Source organism: Corythoichthys intestinalis, chromosome 4, assembly GCF_030265065.1.
Source record: "Corythoichthys intestinalis isolate RoL2023-P3 chromosome 4, ASM3026506v1, whole genome shotgun sequence".
Lineage (NCBI taxonomy): Eukaryota > Metazoa > Chordata > Actinopteri > Syngnathiformes > Syngnathidae > Corythoichthys > Corythoichthys intestinalis.
The window spans coordinates 36,126,806-36,153,509 of NC_080398.1; the positions used below are offsets into that span (position 1 = coordinate 36,126,806).

Genomic DNA, 26,704 nt, shown 5'->3' on the forward strand with positions numbered 1-26,704 from the left:
GAATTTAGACAAGTTTAAGGTGAAGAAGGTCCTAAACGATGAATTGGTTATCAAAATAGTTGATTAATTTGCTAATCGATTAGTTGTGGATGAATTTTTTTACTAATTTTAAATCTAGCGATTATTTTTTTATTTGATGATTATTAGTTCACAAAAACATTTTTGAACCCTTAATAAAAATCTTTAATAAGGTAAAAATAACTGCATAAATAACTTAATAAGTCCAATGCTGTCAAATGCTGACATTAACAAATATCAGTGCAAGTGAATGCAAAGTAAACCGATTCAGAACACTTTTCCTACAGGATTTAACACAATTCTGACTCCTCTCATATCTCTATATTGTTATACAGTATACTGTATCTAAGCAATGAAGTGAAGGAACGTGAGCATGCCTACAGGTCAGGTATCAAATTTGCTCTTTTTTTCCTTAAATTGTTCCCAGCAGCTGAGAAAAGACGTTTAGATGGTGTTGAGCAGAGCAGATAAATAGATGTTACCTGTTTCCATTTATTAATACATAAAGCAGCAAGACTAGCAACGTGCCTACAAGCCCTAACACAATTTGACAAGTCACTGGAGTGAAATAGCTGAAACGCAACACTGTAATTTTGACTAGAGATAGACTGATTATCAGTCGGGCCTATTATCGTCGGCGATATTTGGAAGTTTGACATATATAGGTATCAGCCTTTTTTTTTTTTAATCCGACTGTCTGACAGAGGTGGGTAGAGTAGCCCAAAATTTTACTCAAATAAGAGTAGTGTTACTTCAAAATAATATTACTCAAGTAAGGGTAAAAGTAGTCATCCAAAAAAATGTACTCAAGTAAAAAAGTATCCAGTGAAAACAATACTCAATTATATTGAGTAACATTTTGAGTAATTGCTAATTTTTGTTAGATTTTTTTCATTTTTATTTTTTTTTTAAACAATGGTATTTTTGTTCTCTCAGCACAAAATTATCTACCGTATTTTTCGGACTATAAGTCGCACCTGAGTATAAGTCGCACCAGCCAAAAAATTCGCAATGGAGAGGAATAAAACATATATAAGACGCACCTGAGTATAAGTCGCACCAGCCAAAAAATGCACAATGGAGAGGAATAAAACTATATAAGTCGCACCGGAGTGTAAGTCGTATTTTTGGGGGAAATTTATTTGAAAAAATATGACACCAAATACAGACATGTCATCTTGAAATGCCACCTATCTCTTAGCCCACGATTAGCTTTTTTTGTTTTCTTTATTTCAGTAAGAGTAACCTCATTTCGCCAGTCCCGTACAAATTTCTCGCTAACTCCAATTTTTCTTTCTGCTGCTGGCTGCTGTTTTTCAAATGCATATTTCACCAGTTGCAGCTTGTTATCTGCAGAATATGATTTTCTTTTCAGTGCCATTTTGTTCAGCCCTTCTGAGTTGTTTTTATAAGTTAAAAAATGTTGAAACACAGGTCTTGAGCGCCCTCTGGCGGTTTAGTGTGAAAATGAAATGTGAAATGATATACAGTGATACCTCAGCTCACGAACATAATTGGTTCCCAGAAAGTGTGTGTAAGGCGAAAAGTTCGTCTTCTGAACATTTATTTCCCATAAGAAACCATTAAAATGAGAATAATCCGTTCCCAGGTCCCCATAAAACATAATTTTCTACTAAATAAGCCTTAAAACTACACAAAAATATACCCTATTTTATGTATAATAAATGTGCTATTGTATTATAATTAAAGAAATAAACTGCACTGTATAATAAAGTCGTTTTATTAGGGCCCGAGCACTAAGCGTGCGAAGGCCCTATTGTTTTGCAAAGGATTATTTTTTTTTTTATTTTTTATTTTTTATTTTTTTTTCAGGGCAAATGAAAACGGCCAATTTGGAGGCCTGAACATGCACGAAAAGTCACCAAAATTTGCACATACGTCCGGAAAATTGTAAATTTCGATAATTTTGCAACGTTGCAAAAAAATATAACAAAATGGCTCAGTGGCGCCCCCTTGAAATTTTAAAATTGGCCTATAACATTAGGGTCTGTCAGCGTAGAGCAATGAAATTTGGGGGGTCTATACCTTGTCCAAAACCGCTCCAAAAAAGCATTTACACGCATATTCCAAACCCAACAGGAAATCGGTTATTTTGGATCAAATATGAAATTTTTATCGATTTACAGGGTGCACATTTGAGACCTTTTCGCCGAGGGAGTTAGTTGGATCATCTTCAAAATTGGTGAGACTGTTCAGGAGACATATGAAATCTTAAGTTTTGAAAATGGTGCGTTTTCATTCACGGGTCTGACCTGGGCGTGGTGCCAAAGTCGACCATTTTTTCGGCAAAATGACAAATTCAGTAAATGACTTATAGTTCCTTGACACAACGTTCAATCTTTTTCATATTTGGCATGTATGTGTGGTATCCCACCCTTAACACGAGTGCATTGAAATATTACCCATTAGGTCTAGCGCCCCCTAGTGAGAACAGGAAATGCCTTTTTTTACGAGACAGGTTCCTCCTCCAAGGGAAAAAAATCTGTTGACCTCAAACCTGCATCAGGGGAGCCTTAAGACCTGTGTTCAGGTGCCTGATGAAAAATATTGAGGTTTCGTTGAGGCGGAGGGGTCCAAACAGGAAAGTGAAAATGAACGTCAACAATTTGTCACGCAAAAAACTTTGAACAGTCATAACTCGGCAGATATACAACATATCTGCGCCAAACTTCCCGTGTTTGTTGAGAGTCATACCCTGAAGGTTCTTGTAGGGGTCATTTGCATCAACTCTACAGTGCCAACTAGTGGCGACAGAAAGAAGTTTTAAAAAAGGCCTTTCCTATTGGGTTTTTTCAACATAGAGCAAGGAAATTTGGGGAGTAGATACCTTATGCAAAACTGATCCAAAAAGTCTCTTGCACCCATATTCCAAATCCAACAGGAAATCGGGTATTTTGGATCGAATGTGAAATTTTCATGGGTTCACAGTAGGAGTTTACATTTGGAGGCTTGAATATGCACAAAAACTTGTACAAATTTGCACATACATGCGGCTTTAGATAACGTTCGATAATCTTGCAATGTTACGAAAAAATGTAGCAAAATGCCTCAGTGGCGCCCCCTTGAATTTTTCAAAAAGGCGTTTCCTATTAGTTTTTTTTAACAGAGAGTGATGAAATTTGGGGAGTCGATACCTTGTGCAAAACTGCTCCAAAAAGTCTCTTGCACCCGTATTCCAAATCCAACAGGAAATCGGGTATTTTGGATCGAATGTGAAATTTTTATCGGTTCACAGTAGGAGTTTACATTTGGAGGCTTGAACATGCACGAAAACTCACAAAAATTTGGACATACATGTGGCTTTGCATAACGTTCAATAATCTTGCAACGTTACGAAAACATGTAACAAAATGGCTCAGTGGCGCCCCCTTGAAATTTTCAAAAAGGCCTCTCCATTTAGGTTTTTTCAACGTAGAGGGATGAAATTCGGAGAGTCGATACCTTGTACAAAACTGCTCCAAAAAGTCTCTTGCATGCATATTCCAAACCCAACAGGAAATCGGGTATTTTGGATTGAATGTGAAATTTTTATCGATTTACAGTGTGCACATTTTACACCTTGGCACCTAGGGAATTAGTTTGATCATTCTCAAAATTGGCGAGACTGTTCATGAGGCATATGAAATCTTAAGTTATCAAAATGGTGTGTTTTCATTCACGGGCCTGACCTGGGCGGGGTGCCAAAGTCGGCCATTTTTTCGGCAAAATGACAAATTCAGTAAATGACTAATAGTTCCTTCACACAACGTTCCATCTTTTTCATATCTGGCATGTATGTGCGACATCCCACCCTTAACACGAGTGCATTGAAATATTACCCATTAGGCCTAGCGCCCCCTAGTGAGAACAGGAAATGCCTTTTTTTACGAGACAGGTTCCTCCTCCAAGGAAAAAAAATCTGTTGACCTCAAACCTGCATAAGGGAAGGCTTAAGACCTGTCTTCAGGTGCCTGATGAAAAATATTGAAGTTTCGTTGAAGCGGAGGGGTCCAAACAGGAAAGTGAAAATGACTGTCAACAATTTTTCTCTCCAAAAACTTTGAACAGTCATAACTCGGCAGATATACAACATATCTGCGCCAAACTTCCCGTGCTTGTTGAGAGTCATACCCTGAAGGGCCTTGTAGAGATCATTTGCATCAACCCTACAGCGCCAACTAGTGGCAATAGAAAGTCACTCGTTTTTCCAATACATGTCCAGTTCTTTTCAGGTTGGTCATTGTAATTTGAAGACCTATTGTAATACTTATTTACAGCCCATGTCCACGTGTCTCTGTCTGTTGCCGTGACGACCCTTTATTCGCCATTTAAAGGAAATATTTTTTTTCAAAGACTCAGGCAGCTTATATAGCCACAATATTTGGCACACTTCGTCGAATTGGCCCAGTTAGAAGATTAATTTTGGTTTTGAATAAGGGCTTGGCTGCACAGCTCAGTAGTGGCTCCTTTTTTGTAGTACTCTCTCCAATAGGGGTTTTTATCTCTTGGGTGTGGGAATGTAAATAGGCGACTTTCGAGCATGTTATGTTCTAATGAGATGATTAGAGAGGAGCATCTGCCAACACCCTGACCTGCACACAGTCCGAGTTGCGTGACGTCCGAGTTGCGCTAGATTGCGAGGGCCCGTTCAGTCCTGCTTGCAGGCTTAGTTAGGGCCCGAGCACTAGGCGTGCGAAGGCCCTATTGTAATGCAAAGGATTATTATTATTATTCTTCTTTTTTCATGGCAAATGAAAATGGCCAATTTGGAGGCCTGAACATGCACGAAAAGTCACCAAAATTTGCACATACGTGCAGATTCGCGTAAAATTTGATAATCTTGCGTCGTTTTGAAAAAATTTCAAAAAATGGCTCAGTGGCGCCCCCTTGACCCTTAAAATTTTCAAAAAGGCCTCTCCTCTCAGGTTTTCAACGTAGAGCGATGAAATTTGGGGAGTAGATACCTTATACCTAACTGTTCAAAAAAGCCTCTTGCACCCATATTCCAAATCCAACAGGAAATCGGGTATTTTGGATCGAATGTGAAATTTTTTCGGTTCACAGTTGGAGTTTACGTTTGGAGGCTTGAAAATGCATGAAAACTCACCAAAATTTGCACATACATTCAACTTTGCGTAAATTTTGATAATCTATAAAAAAAATTAACAAAATGGCTCAGTGGCGCCCCCTTGAAATTTTCAAAAAGGCCTCTCCTATTAGGTTTTTTCAACGTAGAACAATGAAATTTAGTGAGTCGATACATTGTACAAAACTGCTCCAAAAAGTCTCTTGCACCCATATTCCAAACCCAACAGGAAGCCGGAAATTTTGGGTCAAATGCGAAATTTTATCGATTTACATTTGAGACCTTGTCGCTGAAGGATAAAGTTGGATCGTCTTCAAAATTGGTCAGACTATTCAGGAGACCTATGAGATCTTAAGTTTTCAAAATGGTGTGTTTTCATTCAAGGGTCTGGCCTGGGCGTGGTCCCAAAGTCGGCCATTTTTAGGCAAAATACCAAATTCAGAAAATGATTAAAAACTCCGTGGTCCAACGTTCAATCTTTTTCATTTCTAGCATGTTTATGAGATATCCCAGCCTGAACACGACTGCATTGAAATATTACCCGTTAGGCCTGGCGCCCCTAGTGGAAACAGGAAATGGCCTTCTTTACGAGACAGGCTCCTCCTCCAAGGGCAAAAAATCTATTGACCTAAAACCTGTTTCAGGGGAGCCTCAAGACATGTGTTCAGGTGCCTGATGAAAAATATTGAGTTTTCGTTGAAGCGGAGAGGTCCAAACTGGAAGTGAAAATGACCGTCTACAATTTGTCTCGCCAAAAACTTTGAACAGTCATAACTCGGCAGATATGCAACATATCTGCGCCAAACTTTCCGTGTTTGTTGAGAGTCATACCCTGAAGGTTCTTGTAGGGGTCATTTGCATCAACTCTACAGTGCCAACTAGTGGCGACAGAAAGAAGTTTTAAAAAAGGCCTTTCCTATTGGGTTTTTTCAACATAGAGCAAGGAAATTTGGGGAGTAGATACCTTATGCAAAACTGCTCCAAAAAGTCTCTTGCACCCATATTCCAAATCCAACAGGAAATCGGGTATTTTGGATCGAATGTGAAATTTTCATGGGTTCACAGTAAGAGTTAACATTTGGAGGCTTGAATATGCATAAAAACTCACCAAAATTTGCACATACATGCGGCTTTGCATAACGTTCGATAATCTTGCAACGTTACGAAAACATGTAACAAAATGGCTCAGTGGCGCCCCCTTGAAATTTTCAAAAAGGCCTCTCCATTTAGGTTTTTTCAACGTAGAGGGATGAAATTCGGAGAGTCGATACCTTGTACAAAACTGCTCCAAAAAGTCTCTTGCATGCATATTCCAAACCCAACAGGAAATCGGGTATTTTGGATTGAATGTGAAATTTTTATCGATTTACAGTGTGCACATTTTACACCTTGGCACCTAGGGAATTAGTTTGATCATTCTCAAAATTGGCGAGACTGTTCATGAGGCATATGAAATCTTAAGTTATCAAAATGGTGTGTTTTCATTCACGGGCCTGACCTGGGCGGGGTGCCAAAGTCGGCCATTTTTTCGCCAAAACACCGAATTCGGAAAATGACTGATAACTCCCTCATACAACGTTCAATCTATTTTAAATCTGGCATGTGTGTGAGGTATACCAGCCTGAGCAGGACTGGATTGAAAATTTACCATTTGTGCCTGGCGCCTCCTAGTGGGAACAGGAAATGCCCTTTTTTACGGGACACACTCCTCCTCTAAAGGGAAAAAATCAATCTACCTCAAACCTGCATAAGGGAAGCCTTAAGACCTGTCTTCAGGTGCCTGATGAAAAATATTGAAGTTTCGTTGAAGCGGAGGGGTCCAAACAGGAAAGTGAAAATGACTGTCAACAATTTTTCTCTCCAAAAACTTTGAACAGTCATAACTCGGCAGATATACAACATATCTGCGCCAAACTTCCCGTGCTTGTTGAGAGTCATACCCTGAAGGGCCTTGTAGGGGTCATTTGCATCAACCCTACAGCGCCAACTAGTGGCAATAGAAAGTCACTCGTTTTTCCAATACATGTCCAGTTCTTTTCAGGTTGGTCATTGTAGTTTCAAGACCTATTAAAATACTTATTCACGGCACATGTCCACGTGTCTCTATCTGTTGCCGTGACGACCCTTTGTTCGCCATTTAAAGGAAATATTTTTTTTCAGAGACTCAGGCAGCTTATAGAGCCACAATATTTGGCACACTTGGTTGAATTGGCCCAGTTAGAAGATTAATTTGGTTTTGAATAAGGGCTTGGCTGCACAGCTCAGTAGTTGCTCCTTTTTTGTAGTACTCTCTCCAATAGGGTTTTTTATCTCTTGGGTGTGGTAATGTAAATAGGCGACTTTCGTGCATGTTAGGTTCTAATGAAATGATTAGAGAGGAGGATCTGCCACCACCCTGACCTGCACACAGTCCGACTTGCGTGACGTCCGAGTTGCGCTAGATTGCGAGGGCCCGTTCAGTCCTGCTTGCAGGCCTAGTTATTATTATTCTTTCTTCATGGCAAATGAAAATGGCCAATTTGGAGGCCTGAACATGCACGAAAAGTCACCAAAATTTGCACATACATGCAGATTTGCGTAAATTTCGATAATCTTGCGTCGTTTTGAAAAAATGTCAAAAAATGGCTCAGTGGCGCCCCCTTGACCCTTAAAATTTTCAAAAAGGCCTCTCCTCTCAGGTTTTCAACGTAGAGCAATGAAATTTGGGGAGTAGATACCTTATGCCTAACTGTTCAAAAAAGCCTCTTGCACCCATATTCCAAATCCAACAGGAAATCGGGTATTTTGGATCGAATGTGAAATTTTTTCGGTTCACAGTTGGAGTTTACGTTTGGAGGCTTGAACATGCACGAAAACTCACCAAAATTTGCACATACATTCAACTTTGCGTAAATTTTGATAATCTACAAAAAAATTTAACAAAATGGCTCAGTGGCGCCCCCTTGAAATTTTCAAAAAGGCCTCTCCTATTAGGTTTTTTCAACGTAGAACAATGAAATTTAGTGAGTCGATACATTGTACAAAACTGCTCCAAAAAGTCTCTTGCACCCATATTCCAAACCCAACAGGAAGCTGGAAATTTTGGGTCAAATGCGAAATTTTATCGATTTACATTTGAGACCTTGTCGCTGAAGGATAAAGTTGGATCGTCTTCAAAATTGGTCAGACTATTCAGGAGACCTATGAGATCTTAAGTTTTCAAAATGGTGTGTTTTCATTCAAGGGTCTGGCCTGGGCGTGGTCCCAAAGTCGGCCATTTTTAGGCAAAATACCAAATTCAGAAAATGATTAAAAACTCCGTGATCCAACGTTCAATCTTTTTCATTTTTAGCATGTTTATGAGATATCCCAGCCTGAACACGACTGCATTGAAATATTACCCATTAGGCCTGGCGCCCCTAGTGGAAACAGGAAATGGCCTTCTTTACGAGACAGGCTCCTCCTCCAAGGGAAAAAAATCTATTGACCTCAAACCTGTTTCAGGGGAGCCTCAAGACATGTGTTCAGGTGCCTGATGAAAAATATTGAGGTTTCGTTGAAGCGGAGAGGTCCAAACTGGAAGTGAAAATGACCGTCAACAATTTGTCTCGCCAAAAACTTTGAACAGTCATAACTCGGCAGATATGCAACATATCTGCGCCAAACTTTCCGTGTTTGTTGAGAGTCATACCCTGAAGGTTCTTGTAGGGGTCATTTGCATCAACTCTACAGTGCCAACTAGTGGCGACAGAAAGAATTTTTAAAAAAGGCCTTTCCTATTGGGTTTTTTCAACATAGAGCAAGGAAATTTGGGGAGTACATACCTTATGCCTAACTGCTCAAAAAAGCCTCTTGCACCCATATTCCAAATCCAACAGAAAATCGGGTATTTTGGATCAAATGTGAAATTTCTGTCCATTTCTAGTACAGTTTACATTTGGAGGCCTGGACATGCACGAAAACTCACCAAATTTTGCACATACATGCGGCTTTGTGTGGATTTCGATAATCTTGCAACGTTACAAAAAAATGTAACAAAATGGCTCAGTGGCGCCCCCTTGAATTTTTCAAAAAGGCGTTTCCTATTAGGTTTTTTTAACGTAGAGCAATGAAATTTGGGGAGTCGATACCTTGTGCAAAACTGCTCCAAAAAGTCTCTTGCACCCATATTCCAAACCCAACAGGAAATCGGGTATTTTGGATCGAATGTGAAATTTTTATCAATTAACAGGGTGCACATTTGAGACCTTGTCACAGAGGGAATCAATTGGATCATCTTCAAAATTGGTTAGACAATTCAGGAGACCTATGAAATCTAAACTTTTCAAAATGGTGTGTTTTCATTCATGGGTCTGACCTGGGCGTGGTGCCAAAGTCGGCCATTTTTTCGGCAAAATGACAAATTCAGTAAAGGACTAATAGCTCCTTGAAACAACGTTCAATCTTTTTCATATCTGGCATGTATGTGCGGGATCCCACCCTGAACACGAGTGCATTGAAATATTACTCATTAGGCCTAGCGCCCCCTAGTGGGAACAGGAAATGCCTTTTTTACGAAACAGGCTCCTCCTCCAAGGAAAAAAAAATCTATTCACCTCAAACCTGCATCAGGGGAGCCTGAAGACATGTGTTCAGGTGCCTGATGAAAAATACTGAGGTTTGGTTGAAGCAGAAGGGTCCAACAGGAGAAGTAAAAATGACTGAAGCCATTTCGTCTCACCACAAGTTTTGAACAGTCATAACTTCTACAACATATCTGCGCCAAACATATCGTGCTTGTTGAGTCATAGTCTGAAGGGTCCTGTAGGGGTCATTTGCATCAACCCTACAGCGCCAACTAGTGGCAATAGAAAGTCACTCATTTTTTAAAATATATGTCCAGTTCTTTTCAGGTTGGTCATTGTAGTTTCAAGACCTTTTAAAATACTTATTTTACGGCCCATGTCCACATGTCTCTGTCTGTTGCTGTGATGACCCTTTATTCGCTCCTTTTTTGTAGTCCTCTGTCCAATAGGGGTTTTTATCTCTTAGGTGTGTGAATGTAAAGAGGCAACTTTCGCGCATGTTAGGTTCTAATGAGATGATTAGAGAGGACGATCTGCCACCACCCTGACCTGCACACTGTCCGAGTTGCATGACGTCCGAGTTGCGCTAGATTGCGAGGGCCCGTTCAGTCCTGCTTGCAGGCCTAGTTTACCTTTGTGATGGTAGTTGATGGCTTGATGGAATGGAGTGGGAGGAGGAGGGAGGGAGGGAGTTACTGTTTGGAAGGAGAGTGTTACCGGCAAAGTGCGCAGTTAGCGTAGACTCCACTGCTGTGCCCCCCACATGCTTTTGGTTGTAAATAAAAGTGCCCACAAAAAGCCATCCGACGCCTCTGGGTGTCTGTATGCACGCCGCCACCTTTCTGGAGAGGAAATCGGGCGAACCGAAGACAACCGACGACAACGAGCCAACGTGACTCGCCGGTCCACTTCTCACTACGGTGGGAAGCTGAAAGCACCGCCAATTACCAGTCGAGGGCGAATTGGTAACACGAGTCACCTTCCATAAGGACTGTAGGTAACTCTTTTTCGGTCCCATAATAGCAAAAGTACACTCAATATGGTCCAAAATGTCTATCAAACACAAACCACGTCCGCACTCAACGAAAGTGAGGGGACGAGCTGGGACGCCGTGAGCGTGCGTCAGCTTCTCGTGGCGCTTTTCGACCGCGTGAATTGGTTCGTCCGCCGAAAACTAGTTCGTCAGCAGAGACTATATGCTCGCGAATTTAATGTTCTTGAGGCGAAAAGTTCGTGAGCTTAAGCGTTCGTCAGCTGAGGTATCACTGTACCTTATTGGCCTGAATATAAGATGGTGTTTTTTGCATTGAAATAACACTGAAAAAGAGGTGGTTGTCATATATTCGCGGTCTAGACATTATACCCATTCACGACGCTAGATGGCGCCAGATATCATTGAAGCGATGTTCTGTCATGACAGATCTCAGCTACTCTTTTTAGTTTAACCACTTTGCATTATTTTATTGCAATGTTTTTCCTTATTCAGATTTGTTTCAAGACTACAGTTAGACTTCACTTTGATGGTTAATGCAGTTATTGCAATTTTCTTGTTTTATCACAATAGATTGGTTCATTTACATTTCAAAAATCAGAAGCCATTCATTTACGAATGTAATTGCACTTTAGTTTACATTTTTAAAGGTTCAGGTATTAAGATTTGAATGAAGCAAAATAACATGCTTTTTCTCTCAAAGATGTTGTTATAATCTAGGGCTGCAGCTATCGAATATTTTAGTAATCAAGTAATCGACTGAAAATTCTATCGATTAATCGAGTAATCAGATAAAACATTTTTTTTAGGTAAAGAGCAATTATAAATATACATGAGAAAAAAAGACATTTAATCCAATATTGAACCATTTTCAATCAATCAATGTCTTTATTTTCAATGTACATTGTTGAAAACGGCCAACAATTGCATATCAGATGTGACTAGAAAAAAAATTCACTGCTTTCACTCACTGCTAGATCTTATAAAAAACAAACATATTTCTTAGTTCTTACCTAAAAATGTAATTACGCTTGATAACACACATCACTTAAAAGTTAGGATTTTTTCCCACATGTTTCGATTGAATTTCCATTTGTGTCAAGCTATATTTAAGTTCTAGTTAAGTTTTAAGTTAGTCTAAACTGTAAGTACTGATAGGATTTGGAGTTTTTGCAGTGTTCAAAAAAAATATATGATACCTGCTGTATTAGAGCACATTAGGGACCAGTGCTACTTGGTGTTTTATTCAGCAATGACTACTGAGCTAAAACTGACAGTTAGCTTTATTATGTTTTAATTTTATACCCTCATCACTCTACAGCGCTGTGTTTTTACAGATTAAATAAAGCCTGTATGTAAGACACGTTAGCCACGCATCGACAGTGGTCATAATCAATATAAACCTAGCCCTCCGAAGGGCTAACGTTACGTGAGCAAGTGACAGTAACGTTATATTTATTAGCGGTGAGAAGTCTACTGCTTAAAGATGGCGGCTGTTTACTAACGCTGCCCAGACGCGGTCGAGCCTGTCATTTCGCATTTGTCCACATGCGGTATCTATGAGACTCATCGGACACTACCTGCTACCACACTAACATCAAGCGGGCGTAGTTTTTAGCAATGTTGGCGTAGTTTGTAGCGCCTGTCGGCTGCAGTAAGGTTTTTTTTTGTGCTTCTTCCTGTACGCACGTGACGTCAACGCATTGTCCCGCAGTAAAAGTAGTCCCGGCAAAACGTGATGCTTAGACCTTGCAAAATTAAACGATTCTTCGAGGTGAATAAATTTACTCGGATCAGTTTTTAAACTCAAGTCACTCGAGTTGCTCGGGTATTCGTTTCAGCTCTATTATAGTCATTTGTTTCGGATGTACTTTAATTATTTTCTGTTTAAAAATTAATTTGGTGTTCAAAGTCTTTTTTTCAAACTCGAGTCTTGAAAAAGAGGGGGTCGTCTCATAATCAGGGCCGTCTTATATTCGTGCCAATACTTTACATCAGTTATTATAAACATATTTGATGTGAAAGACGTTATAGAATGGATCATGTAACTACGTGTAGAACATGGAAAGTAAGATCAGTTACTTGGCCGAGTAACTAGTTGCTCTTACTGTACTATGAGACAACTGAGTTACTAACTCGATTACTTTTTGGAAGATGTAACTGTAACTAATTACTTTTTTAAAGTGAGATTAATAACACTGCTTTGTACACTCTGTTAAACTTTACACCCAAGTCTGTCCCAGTAATATGAACTACCCTTAACCCTTGCGCCCATTTGCTACCAGCCCTTTCGTACCTAAAGAAACATATTGGAGGCTTTTGAGAATGTAAGCTTCTTTTCTCCTTGCTCTGTTCTTTCTTTTATCCATTAATCCATTTGTTACAGTCTCTCACTTGGGTCCCCCAGGGTTTCCTTTTCCGAAAAAAAGAAGAGTTGAGTGTCCCCTCAAAAAACAAAAAGAAATGACCTCCTTGTCTTCAGGTTCCTTTTCTGATTCTGTCTAACTGGTTAATTGTGGGCTTTTGTGGTCTACAGAAGAGTTTGAAGGGTAAAAGCACTCTTTAGCCCCCTTAATTAGACCAAGTGAATTGTCAGGCTATTAGCGAGAAGAGAGACTGTTTTTGTGGTCTGATTACTCATTCCTTCTGTGCTCTGTCAGCCGCGATTTGCTTCAAGTCGTGCTCTGACTGATTATATTGTTCCTCTCCATTCTGTCTGTGAAAATAATTGCAGTGTAAAAGTGTCAATTTATATCACCGTGTCTCAGTTCTCTGAATGATATTGGACAAGCACCAGAAAGCCAAAATCTGCAGTTACAGTATCTATAATTTCTCATAGTGCACGTGGATGCTAAAACATATAGTACATGAATGTGTCACCTCATTGGGAACACAGTCCTATAAATATCAAATTGGGTCGTGCTATTTTTCCCCTTCTTTCCCTGGAATATTGTTTACACTTGACACCTCTCCCTGTTAGTTGGCGCAGATGTTGCTTTCCGTTTCATGTGAAACATCTGGACTCTGAGATGGGATAGGGGTCTCCTTGTGAAAGAGAAATGCCCTGTAGTCTTTTCATAACTAATAACTCAGGGAAATTTCACACATTTTCACATTCTATGCAGATGAAAGACCTTGTATGTCATTATATGATGTTGGTAGCAGGCATCGTAAATGGGGAAAACACACGCTGCTTTTAAAAGAAGAGAAAAGATTCAGCCAATGATTGATATTAGGTCAGTAGCTGCCATTGGCAGCTACTACTAGTGATGAAGGATGAAAAGAGCCACATAAAAACGCACTTGTTTTGTTCTTCTTCTTGGGAGGACACCAACTGAAACGTATTCTATGGATGTATACGCCCAATTTTTATGGTTTTGGATTAATTTATTGAGGATTTATTGTCGCCTGTAGGTTCTGAGTTAGACAGTAGAGGGCATGCTCAAGCTGTTTTCCAAAATTATTGTGACCTTCAACATGCTTGGCTGAAGTACAAATCAACAAAATCTTGTTTTTATTGATTTCCTGGTATGCTAACCATCTTTTCATTCACTATCATGTGTTGACTTCTAGCTGCCTTTTAAAAAATACAGCTGACATTTCCATCTTGTCATTGTTGTGAGACGTGCATACCTTTATAAACAACCTTTTGACACCTACCTGCCAAGGCGACATCATATTACTATTCATGTTATTTATAAGGCATCACTATTTTTGCCTGGTATAGACCCTACTCACCAACGTCACAGAATGACGTGTCGCTGTATCCGGCCGCCATATTGCCCGTCAGTGTTTATCCGTATTCTCAATGGTTTCAATTTGTCGTGCAATTTATAGTGCAATTCATGGAAGCCCCGGTGCTTTCAGACGCTGTAAACTCATTGGATGCGTTGCATAAAAGGCGTTATGTGGAAAAGCTTCAGTCTATCCACTCGCCAGATCCATATTTGATGCCTAAATCGATATTTTTCGACCCGCTGTCTTCGCCCTCTCTGCCTGACATCTGCTACCCTGATATCGACAACTATCTTGTCCACACAAAATCAGCCTATTCTCACGAAACTTTGAAAAACTTTAAGAGCAGTACTCTAAGCAACATTACCCCGTGTGACCCTTTACTTCCAATTTTCTAAAATGGCGACAATAAAAAAAAAGTTGACTGCGATGGCCGACGCTTCAAGGATAGGTGAATATTGGACTATTTCTTCAATAAAACACGCAACAACTGTGTCTGCCTCATTTGTAAAGAGTAGGGATAGGAATCGAAATCCGATTCCAATTCAGAACCGGTTCCGAGTGTTTCGAGGCCTCGACATCACAATGAAAAAGCCTTAACGATCCCTTTAACGATCCCTAAAGACGCATATTGCGTCGTGACGTGTCTTGTTGTCCAGACTCATCAAACTAGCATGGCGCCAAGAACTACTCGCTCCAAAGTTTGGCTACACTTCTCCAGGAAAAAGGGTGAAAATGAAAGGTTACGATAGTTTAGCACGAGCGTTGCCGCCGTAAACATAACAATGACGTAGGTTCGAACGCTCAAAAGTGTGTCTTCACTTCACGAGGAAAAATTACAACAAAGCGACTTGCAGTCATTGCGAGATGGAAATAACTGCATCGGGAGGGAATAGACTGCACTGTCCTCACCGAGACGCTAAGGCTCAGTCCTGGCTATACAGCTAGCTAAACTCCCAAATGACGATGCAGAAGACGTTGGTATAATTTGCTGACTTTATTCATCCATCACTTGAAACTAAAAATAGAAATGAAACAAATCAATTTCGTCCCCAATAACAAACAGGTTCGCATCAACGTAAATCAGCGATGATTAGCTGCTAACACAGTCATGACAAACAGTTAGCATGCGTTCGCTAGCATTAGCACATCGTTTAAACCACTACACAACTGGATTTAAGTGTCCGATCGCGAGTGGAAACACACAACAACAACACAGAAGATGATACATACAGTTGTTGGCTCTGTGGATATTTTACAAACATTAACAAAGAACGTAGGCTCGTGGCAGTGTTTCCCTTTCTCACTAACTCGCTCACTGGCTTGGATGCGGCATTTCTTCTTCTTCGCGCTCTTCTTCGCGTGAGGAAGCGCAAGGGCGCCACCACTTGAGCGTGAAAGCGCCATAAAAACTAAGAGGCATGCATTTCAATATACAGTACTGGTAAATAAAAACAGGGGTCCCCAAACTACGGCCCGCGGCTCCATATTTGGTCCGGCCCCATGAACAATTCCAGAGAACATTTTGAAATGTTTTTGTTTTTTTCTCCCTCAGTAGTGTTATTTATTTCCTGGCCTTTTTCAGTGAATAACTCAGAGAGGGTTATTTGGTTATTATCTATTTAATTAATAGTGCTATTATTATTTATTATTATTATATTATATTATTATTTTTATTTTATTTGCTTTTGTTCCGAGAAGAATCCACAGAGGGTTATTTGATTGTGGCTTTCTGAAAAACAATATTTTTTTTACATTTCGCACTCCTGCAATCGTCACACTTTTTCTGTTACAAACTGACCCCGGCCTCTCATCAGAGAAGGGAAAAGTTATTTGGCCCTCACAGGAAAAAGTTTGGGGACATTGCCAAAGGCAGAACAACGACCTATATGCCAAAATATACCAATATTTTTTATTTCTATTAGAAAAATGTTTCAGTAAAATGTTACACATTCTTGTGCATTTGCCACTTATTGCCACAGTTAACATTGAGGCTTTGGGCCTCTTTTGACCTCCTTGTGAGTTTGTAAGGTTGTGACTTCTGATTAAACAAACTTGATGCCAATCAAAACGTTTGTTCTTCTTTTTCCCGAAATTAGAATCGATAAGAGAATCGATAAAGAATCGATTAATTAAGCAATATCGATAATGGAATCGGAATCGTAAAAATCGTATCAATTCCCATCCCTCGTAAAGAGACAGTCGCTGTTTTCAAAGAGTTCGATGTGACGCAATATTACCAAACAAGACACGCTGACATGTACGACAACATTACAGGGAAGATACGCAGCGAGAAATTATAGCAACTTGAAGCTAGTTTAATTTCACAGCAGCAGTATTTCGCAAGAGCCCGAGTGTCGAAAGAGAACGCCACAAAGACGAGATTGTTGAAATTATGAATTAAAAAAATTATAAAGCAAGTGTGACACACAGAAGGGCTTGCAAAAATTTGTTTAAATATATTGTTCTATGTAAATCAGCCAAGGTAGCCCCCCCCCCCCGCATTTTTACCACACCAAATCTGGCCCCCTTTGCAAAAGGTTTGGACACACCTGTTTAACTTCTTTCACTTGGTACCAGCTAAATATTATTCAAAAAATAATGATGGCGGAAGAAATAAGCATCTTGAATTTGAAACTGTATGTTGTCGGCGATTAGCCTCGCAATGATCTTAACTGTGGTTGTCAGCCCCAAACCCTCTAAGTATATATTAAATGCATCTTACTAGATATAAAATGACTACTACATAATCTGTAGTGATCGTTTGGTGCCCAGTTTTCTCGTCGAATTGCAGCAGTCCATCTCGCTCTCCTCTCCGGGTCTCTCGGAATACGGTAGAACTTCAAGTCTCTCCGTCTATCTTCTCTGTTATTGCAACCAACCGCCACACACGCCTTCACCATTTTGATTATTAATGTTAACGAGCAGAAAAACACGCCATAATAGGAGGAATTTACGTAGCGGTAATGCTTAAACCCGACAAGCTGACGGACAATATGGCGCGGAGGCGTGGTTGTGACGTCATGTGAGTAGGGTCTATACCAGACACTCACCGCTGTTCCAGCGATTGAGTCTGGCGACCGTCCGGCAGATCAAATTCCGAGGGCAGAGGAAGCCATAGCAAACAGACAGCGTAGTGGACCAATCAGCGACGGGCAGACGTGACATTGTTAAAGCGACAAGTAATTAGCGTGAGCGGAGAATGGAGGAGTTTATTCAACATGGCTAGCGCGAGCCATGTTGACTGTTGTCAATGACTTGTTTCGATGTGTTTTTGGTCATTTAAAACTGGTTTGACCGCGGATTGGAACATATTCTCGGTTCTCCCGTTCGCCATCTGTGTTGTTGTAGAGACGACTTTCGGCGCGTAAGAGTGACGTTACTCATTAAGAACACGTCACGCAAATAAAGGAATCTGATTCGACGATTGATTTTGTACCTTGCTCGAGAGGCCATTAATGGGCTGGGTCCCAGACTATTTCTCACAGTGTTTGAAAAATACAGGGAGAATAGTGTGGTTGTGCCAGGCAATCACTATTCTATCAGGAAAGTGTCATTTCAGTTTTAAACTGCCGAGAGACATTGTATAGAATGATTGAAGTTCCCCGTCATAATGAAGGAAATCTGCCAACAGGGGTCGCTGGTGGGTGGTAATGAATTAGACAATAGACCCTACCCACCGACGTCACAAAATCACGTGCTCGCTGTATTGTTCCGCCCCCTTGTACGTCATTTTGTGTCTGTATTATCAATGGTCTCAATTGATCGAGCAATTTATAATGCATTTCATGGAAGACCCGGTGCTTTCGGATGCCGTAAACTCACTTGATGCGTTGCATAAAAGGCGTTATGTGGAAAAGCTTCAGTTTATCCATTCGCCAGATCCATATCTGATGCCTAAATCGATGTTTTTCGACCCGCTGTCTCCGCCGTATTTGCCTGACATCTGCTAGCTACCCTGATATGTACAACTATCTTGTCCACACAAAATCAGCCTATTCTCACGAAAGTTTGAAAAACTTTTAAGAGCCTGGAGGCTTATAAATACTTCGTTGCTGGTTGGGTGAAACGGGTCCTCGTCCACGAAAATTCGGCAGGAATCTATCTTGTACTTGGAAAGATTAGTCACGAAATTTTCAATTCAAAATCTTATGTTCTTGCTAACATCCACTGTCAAGTCTAATGTATTTCATGTCATTTGTCAATGGAGCTAGGGCTTTTAATGTTTATATGGTTTAGCGATAGCACTCTCACTACATACATACGTGTATGTTGTCGGCGATTAGCCTAGCAATGATCTTAATTGTGGTTGTCAGCCCAAAACCCTCTAAATATATATTAAATGCATCTTACCAGATATAAAATGACTACTACATAATCTGTGGTAATCGTTTGGAGCCCAGTTTTCTCGTCGAATTGCAGTAGCCCATCTCGCTCTCTCCTCTCCGGGTCTCTCGGAATCCGGTAGAACTTCAAGTCTCTCCGTCTATCTTCTCTGTTATTGCAACCGACCGCCACACACGCCTTCACCATTTTGATGATTAATGTTAACGAGCAGAAAAACACGCCGTAAATAGGAGGAATGTACGTAGCCGTAACAGGTAAACACGATGTGTTGACGGGCAATTGGGCGGCACCAGTCAGGAGAGCGGAGTTGTGACGTCACGTGGGTAGGGTCTATAGAGGCCTAACAAGCAATACTGATTGTTACAGTTGTTGTTAAATCCTATCTTGTCATATTTTTTGCAAATTTAGTTTGATGTGCTCAAAACAAATACAGACACGAAAAACACACACACTCCACCAAAACAAAAAAGAACTCAAAAAACACAAAAAAACTCAAAAACCACAAACAATCTTGAAAGGTTCAAAAAGATCGAACAACTGCGAACCCTAACCCACCCACGCCCAGAAAAAAAAAAATTATATAAAATCAAAACCAAAAATTGGGGGTGAATGAGAATTTATTTCATATTTTAGTGAAAGTCATTATAGGGCAGTCATTCGCTGCCATGGATGGCGCGAAACGTTTAATTCTTTTTGACTGGGAGGGGGAAAATAAACAACAAAACTGCCAAACTGTGAAAACAAAAAAAAAACAAAAAATCTCACAGTAGTAACGCAAAAGAAACCTAACAAAAAAATTCTTTAAAAAAATAGCAGAATTGCAAACAAACTACAAAAACTGCATTTTAAATAACCTAAAAATTGGCAAAACTGCAACCCACCCCACAAAAAAATGCCCCCCCTCACCAAAATCAGGGGAAAAAAAACCAACTTATTTGATATTTTAGTTTGAGTTGTCATAGAGCTCAAATTGGTTGCCATGGACGGCACTAGATGTCCAATCCATGTTGACTGGAAGATGTGAATGAACACTCCCATAATTTTTAGTCATGGCAATGTTTTTTAACAAAAAGAAGAAAAAAAACAGAAAAAGAATTTCAGTCAAATTATTTTGCTGTGGCTTGCTCAACCTCTTGGGAAAAACAAAAGAAAACAAAAACAAAAATTCAAATTAAATTCCAAACAGCAGAAATTTTTTTGCAGAAAAATGACGAATTGCGTATAAAACTGGCAAAACTGTGAAAAGCTGAAAAAAAAAAAAAAAAAAAAACCACACACAACACCGCCCCACCAAAATCGTTAATATTTTAGTTTTAGTCATTATGGGGCACTTGTTCGTTGCCATACGAATTAAATTCTTTTTGACTGGGAGGGGGACAAATGAACAACAAATACACCTAACTGCAACCCCACCCCCCTCCAAAAAGAAAAAAACCTGGGGAAAAAAAATCACAAAAAACTGCGAAAAAAACTGAAAATTGGCAAACCTGCAAAAAAAAAACTGAAAAGAACCTCCCGCAAAAAAACGAACAGTAATCAGCAAAATCAGAAAAAAAAAAAAGGTTGCAGATAAAAATTGGCTAAACTGTGAAAATGACCCAAAAAAAAAAAAAAAAAAAAAAAAATCACAAAAATTGCAACCCCCCCACCCCAAAAAAAAACAAAACAAAAAAAAAAACCCAAAAATGGCAAAAACACACACATCATAGTCATCATAGGGCACTCATTGGCTGCCATGGACTTTCACTGCACTAGACATCCAATCCATGTTGACTGAAAGGTGCGACTGAACACCCTCACAATTTTTAGTCTTGGCAATGTTTAAAAAAATAAAATAAAATAAAAAAATAACAGAAAATGAGTTTCAGTCAAACTATTTTTTTTCACTCTATTCCATGAGTATAAATGGTTCATGTGGGACCTTTATATTGACCATGTGCCTTTACTTGCCCATCCTCTCTTCGAATGTATCCATTCATCTATAAACTCATTTGCTCTGTTGGGTTTCTTACAATAGACGTGATGAAGTCGGACGAGAGGCAGCAGCTGGCGAAGGAGCGGCGAGAGGAAAAAGCTAAATATCTCGGTAAGTGAAAACAGCCGGCAAAATGGCTTTGTGCGGAATGAGCGCTGGGGTGAAAGAGGCACTACTATGCACACAGAAATGTCAGCATGCAGGTCAATTTGCTTTAAAAATTTCCAATTTCCCTCTTTTATATCACTTGCCTGAGTCTTTTAGTAGCCACACAGTGCACTGCTTTGCATGATTGACAGCTGCTTGTCTTTTTTCTCACCCACCTTCCCTCCCCCTTGCAGAAGAGCTCAGCAAACTTCAAGGTAAGTCCGTCACCTTTGTGTACATGGTGGTGGTGGTCGTTTGACATCATTTGTCATCTTGCCCATTTGCTTCAAGTAGATATTATGAAGGTTGTTGGGCACTAGATCAAAACCAGCTTTTTAACAGCAATGCATCTTTGTCCGACTTGCTTTTCCACAAATAATTCTCATTTTTTAGTTTTGACCATATTGCCAGATTTCACCTGTTTCATTGCATCCATTAAAGCAGGGGTGTCAAACTCATTTTTGTCACTGGCTACATTGTAGTTATGATCTCCTTTGGAGGGCCAATCTGTCCGCCAACTTGGGCTGTGACAATCGACAAATTGAAGAAAATTGATGATCAAATGAAGCCACAGTTATTTTGATCGTGGAATAATTGTTCAGATAGCATTAGAACTAGCATTAAGGTAACAGCATTAAAATGATTTGACCTAAAGAGGTCAAAATGGTCCGAATCCGTCTCTTTTTTTTTTTTTAGCCTCTTCAAAACAAATATTCTCGTATCTATTTTTCATTTTTAATTTTGTATTCAAATTATCTTAATAAAATGGAAGAAGGGGAAAAAAGTAAGTATCATCTTTCTATTATTTTTTCAAAGAAAATCTGTTGTTCTTTAAAGCAACATTGGGTAACTTTTCATCCTTTATAAAGTATTTTCATAACATTTGAGATATGTCGATTGACAACTAGTTAACTATTATATCTTGAGGGGGTCTGTATCGCTTTCAATGGCACTAATTTACTTTTAGGAGGGTGGCAGGAAACTTTCCACAATAAAAACTACAAATGTGCTGGCTACTTTACGGCATACCTCACTTCACCCTTTCCCCATTCAATATAAAGACGGAAGTCGATGCCAACGCTTTCACGCGAATTGTACAAAGATGGCTGAGCAACAAAAGAGACAAAAAGTTTTGTCTGAGGAGGGGAAAAAAAGGCTCTCAGATATTCAAGAAAAAACATTGGCCCAGCTTTCACTCGCTGGCATTACACCCACCTCAACTGAACTTGTCAGCGCTGACTAGTTCAGGTGGGGGGTTTAGCCACACAGTTGCTAACCACTGTCATATGCTATTGTTTAGAAACAACTGGATTCATTACCTTATTACTATTCATCCTTCACACAGCCGCTGTAAACAGAAATCCTTCTGCAGGCAATTGGGCGATTGATTTTTGATTGATAGATGATTTTACGACACTGTGCGGGTGTGCGTTGGTCCTTATGGGAAACAGTCTTCCTTAGGGCAAAACACTACCGCTTTTGTCCACCAGCATCGCTAAAATCGACCAAAAGTGAAAAGTTACCAAGTGTTGCTTTAAAAGATATTTATTTTGAAATGGAAAATGGTCAAATGTTAAGTATTCATTCATTTCTGTAGTAAACTACAGACATTTTTTTTTCTTAGCAAAAAACAAAACAACATAAGGTCGAGGCACATGATTGACTTTCACGGGCCAAACAAAATACGCAGCGGGACGGATCATGTCCACCGGACACGAGTTTGACACCTGTGCCTTAAAGTTTCCCACTGGCTGTAAAAGTCCCCATTTTTCTGCCGTTTTTACACGAGCTGGTCACAAGCCACTTTCTTAGCTCCTGCTTGAAGATACATTTTGTAAGATCTCAGTGTGAAAGAACATCAAACTCTCCTCATGTCAACATCCATGCGCCTTTCCATTTAGATGTCGACATTTTCCATCCACTTTAACCCTCAGAGGTCAGCGGCCGCGTCCTGTGCGCATGCCTTCTTTCAAGCCACGTTAACTTAGGGATTACATCACCCACACGCTTGTGGTCCTCCTCATTCGAAAGGGAGGAAGTTGAGCTTCACCCTCGTTTTTAGTTGAAGTCAATGTCATTCAGGGTTGCAAATATCGATTATTTAGGTAATCAAGTACTTAGTTCGAAAAATCGTTATTTATTGGGCTATCAAACGATTAAAATTTTTAATTGAGTTAATCACAGCTTAAAAATTAATTAATCGTAATTAATCGCAATTCAAATCATCTCTAAAATATGCCATATTTTTCCGTAAATTATTGTTGGAATGGAAAGATAAGACACAAGATGGATATATACAGTACATGCAACATACTGTACATAAGTACTGTATTTGTTTATTATAACAATAAATCCACAAGATGACATTAACATTATTAACATTCTTTCTGTTAAAGGGATCCACGGATAGACTTGTAGTTCTTAAAAGATGTTATAGTAATTTTATATTAAAACCCCTCTTAATGTTTTCGTTTTAATAATATTTGTAAAATTTTCAATCAAAAGTAGAGTTAATATAATAATAATAAGAGTAAAAATAACAATAATAAGAATAGAGTGACCAAAGTCTGAGTAAGTTTTATGTGTATTTTGCATAGCTCTTTTGATTGGGAATGCCAGTTCTCTTTGCATAGTTGTTTAACTGTGTGAGAGTAGGGCCTCATTAATACGGATTTAAGTGCTTTTCCTTTTGTGAACTTTTTTTTTTTTTTTTTTTGAGACATAGGAATATTATTTTTGTTGTGCTTTCACAAAATGATACTTATGTTTGTTGTGAAGGAGTTGCCAATAAACGGCGCGGTCCAATGAACGCCTGTGTCCACACGCCTTTATAACATATATATCTCTGTACATATCTTACCCAAAATACAAGAGACACATAATTGCCACTAAAAGAAAGTAAACTTTAAGAATATGTGTAGAGCACAAATAGCACAATGCAACAGCATAAATGTCTCACAACTACTAATTCTCCCACTATTAGGAGGAATAACATTAGTATGGAATGGCGCTGCCCCCAAGCGGCCGGTGGCATTCTTTTCACTCTCAATGTGCATAAACGGCGTCATTGTAATCTGTTTGAGGCAATGCGTGAGTGGGTTATTCCGTGCATGCATTTGTTGCGTCAAATATTTTAAGGTGATTAATTAACCCTTTAACACCTAAGCCTATTTTGGCCGAATTTGCATGCATTTGATGTTGCCTTTATATTTCAAAGAAAAAATTGTTTACAATGGCCAAATTGGGTCCCTTTTTTCAGGACACCTTGAACTTCATGTCCAAACTGTTGTTTTCTTCACTGACCAATTTTAAACCACATTTTGGACCCCAAAAGACAAAAAAATCCCAAAATCTTTTTTCAAAATTTGTAATGTTGACGTCCCACTGACAACCAAACATGCTCGACCAACCGTTTTGAAGCTTGATAATATTTATTCAACTTGTTAGGATAAACATTTAATAGAAAAAAATAAGATTGAATAGTTTTATGTTTGACAATTCAACACAAACAGCAGGTATGGTCATAGGCGTTTTTGGCCTTTACACATACTATGGTCAAAACAGGTTATATAGTGTGCAAAATAGTGATTTTTTTTTTTTAATATATATATCATCTAACACAAAAAGGGTTTGGAAGATATCTCTTTGTGAAGTTAGGTGTTTTACCCATCACCTTATCAAAAGTATATACGTACATGCAATCAAGCTTCTCGAACACACATCTACATAAAAATTGAAAAGATTATAGTGAAAACTATATATATATATAACATTGAAAAAAAGTATTTTAAAAAAATATTGACAAGTAGTTCAATTCAAATTTTTCAGGCATGCGACCCAATAATTTTTTTTTTTTTTTTTTTTTTGCGCACTCAATAAAGCTTCTTCTTAAACAGGTCAAGGAGCTGCGTCACACAGCCTACTCTTTCGCCGTTTGCGCTCTACTGTCACTTCTACTCGCCGAGACGTCGATTCATCAGAGGAAAACAACGACAAATACGACTCATCTTCTTCCTTAAGTTAATGAGATAATGCATTAGCTTGTGCTAAATGTAGTTTTAGATTCATTCTGCACGTTGCAAAGTCGCTCGCTCAAACCAACCGGTGTTGTGCATTTTTCGGCACAACACCGGCCGTTGCTTGCTTCGCATGCCTCCCTTTCAATAGTTGGCGCCTCGCTCGGAAATTTATTAAAAATGATCACATTCGGTTCGTCCTTGCTGACATCACAACGACTCTTGGGATAAGTAGTCTTTTGTGCTGCGTTCGGTTTTGAAAAAGGACAAGAAATGATGGAAATATGGAGATGGATACATGGTCCATGCAGCGTTTTAATGCATATTTATGAGTGCAATAAAACTATAAAACTCAAATGACATTATCTCCCGTTTTTCTTGGCCGATTGACTTCAAATAAAAACTGGTGTGGACATCAACTTCCGCACTTTCAAACGAGACCAACCAGCAGCACGTGGGTGATGTAATTACAGCGTGACGAAGCTTCAAAGACGATATGCGTAAACGCGTCGCTGCCGACACGTTCGGTGTTAAAGGGTTAAAAAAATTAATTACCGCCAGTTAACGCGATAAATTTGACAGCCCTAATATATACATTATATTCATTTTTGCTACTAGGAGCAGTGTATCCACCCGAAATCAATAAAACTAAATGCAACATTTTCAACACAAGCCATTACAACATCACTCGAATTAGCAAAATTTGATTCGAAGCTTTTTTTCTAATCGACTTACTTGATTAACCATTACAGCACTAATGCCATTTCCCAGATAGCAAAATATACCGTAACTGGAGCGGACATGGGCCAGATGTACTGCAAATTTTGGCCCAATTTCGTAAACCGGATCCGCCCCAGTGTCTTTTTGAAAAATGGCCCAAACTCAGTAGGGAGTCACTTGCCGGATTAGCAACCAGTTATGGACCAGAACTGGCCCAAAGTAGCAGATACTACATTAATGCATGGCACAGATGTGGGACACACATATGACCCAATCTGGGCCAGATTCTTATCAAAACCGTTTTTGTTTTTGTTTTGTTTTTTTAAATTTGGGGTCCATTTTGTTCAGTATATCATACTGCAATGTGTTTATATTGCTAATTAAATTTGTCTATTAAAATCAATAATAACAACACTTCTTTTTCACGCCATTTACTAATGCTAACATATTAATGTACCATATTAATACATTGTTTTTTTCACAAAATATTTTAATTGGAACAAACAACTCCACACTAAAGATGACTCATTTTTAGACTGTAAACAACATATTGTATTTGTTAAAGGGGACCTAAGCTCTGAAACAGCGGCAAACTGGCAGTGGTAACAAGAGTTAATTGACAATGAGATGGAGCGGTAGATAGTGTCCGAAGAACGTGGTGGGCAGTTTGGTGACACAACAGGTGAACGGGCAGGCAGGCATTCTAGCAGACAAGCAGTACAGGATTTAGGGGGGAAAAAAAACAAAAATGAGCTCAGTATGAGGATTACAAGATTCTTTGTTAGCTGAAAGTCATGTCGGTGAGTTGTTGATTTGGCGATGATGTAAGGCCAAGGACCGGTTTAAGTAAGCTGTTCATGCTGATCAGCGGCACCTGGTCCTAGGCTCACCCATCTGTGCAATCAAGGCAGTGACACAAATACACAAACACAAGGAGGAGGGGCTCAGTTTGAATATTCAAACATTGAAACATTTACAGCAACATAGAGTAAATGCTTTCTCCCTCCATATGTTGTTATGCAACAAATTTTGAATTACTTAACTTGCAGTAATGGCAGATCACTTTAATACACCGGACATTTTATTAACGCCCGGTTGAATAACTTGTTTAGCATACAAGAAGCG

General features: G+C 39.3%; 1 protein-coding gene across 2 annotated transcripts in view; it reads left to right on the top strand.

Annotated features, from left to right (window-relative positions):
• map7d1a (MAP7 domain containing 1a) overlaps positions 1-26,704 on the top strand; it is a 97,516-nt gene that overhangs the window by 27,113 nt on the left and 43,699 nt on the right. For both annotated transcript variants that reach the window (XM_057833610.1, XM_057833611.1), the window contains exons 3-4: positions 20,739-20,807; positions 21,038-21,058. In XM_057833610.1, coding sequence (XP_057689593.1) covers positions 20,739-20,807; positions 21,038-21,058 — 90 coding nt within the window. The remainder of the gene's footprint in view (positions 1-20,738; positions 20,808-21,037; positions 21,059-26,704) is intronic.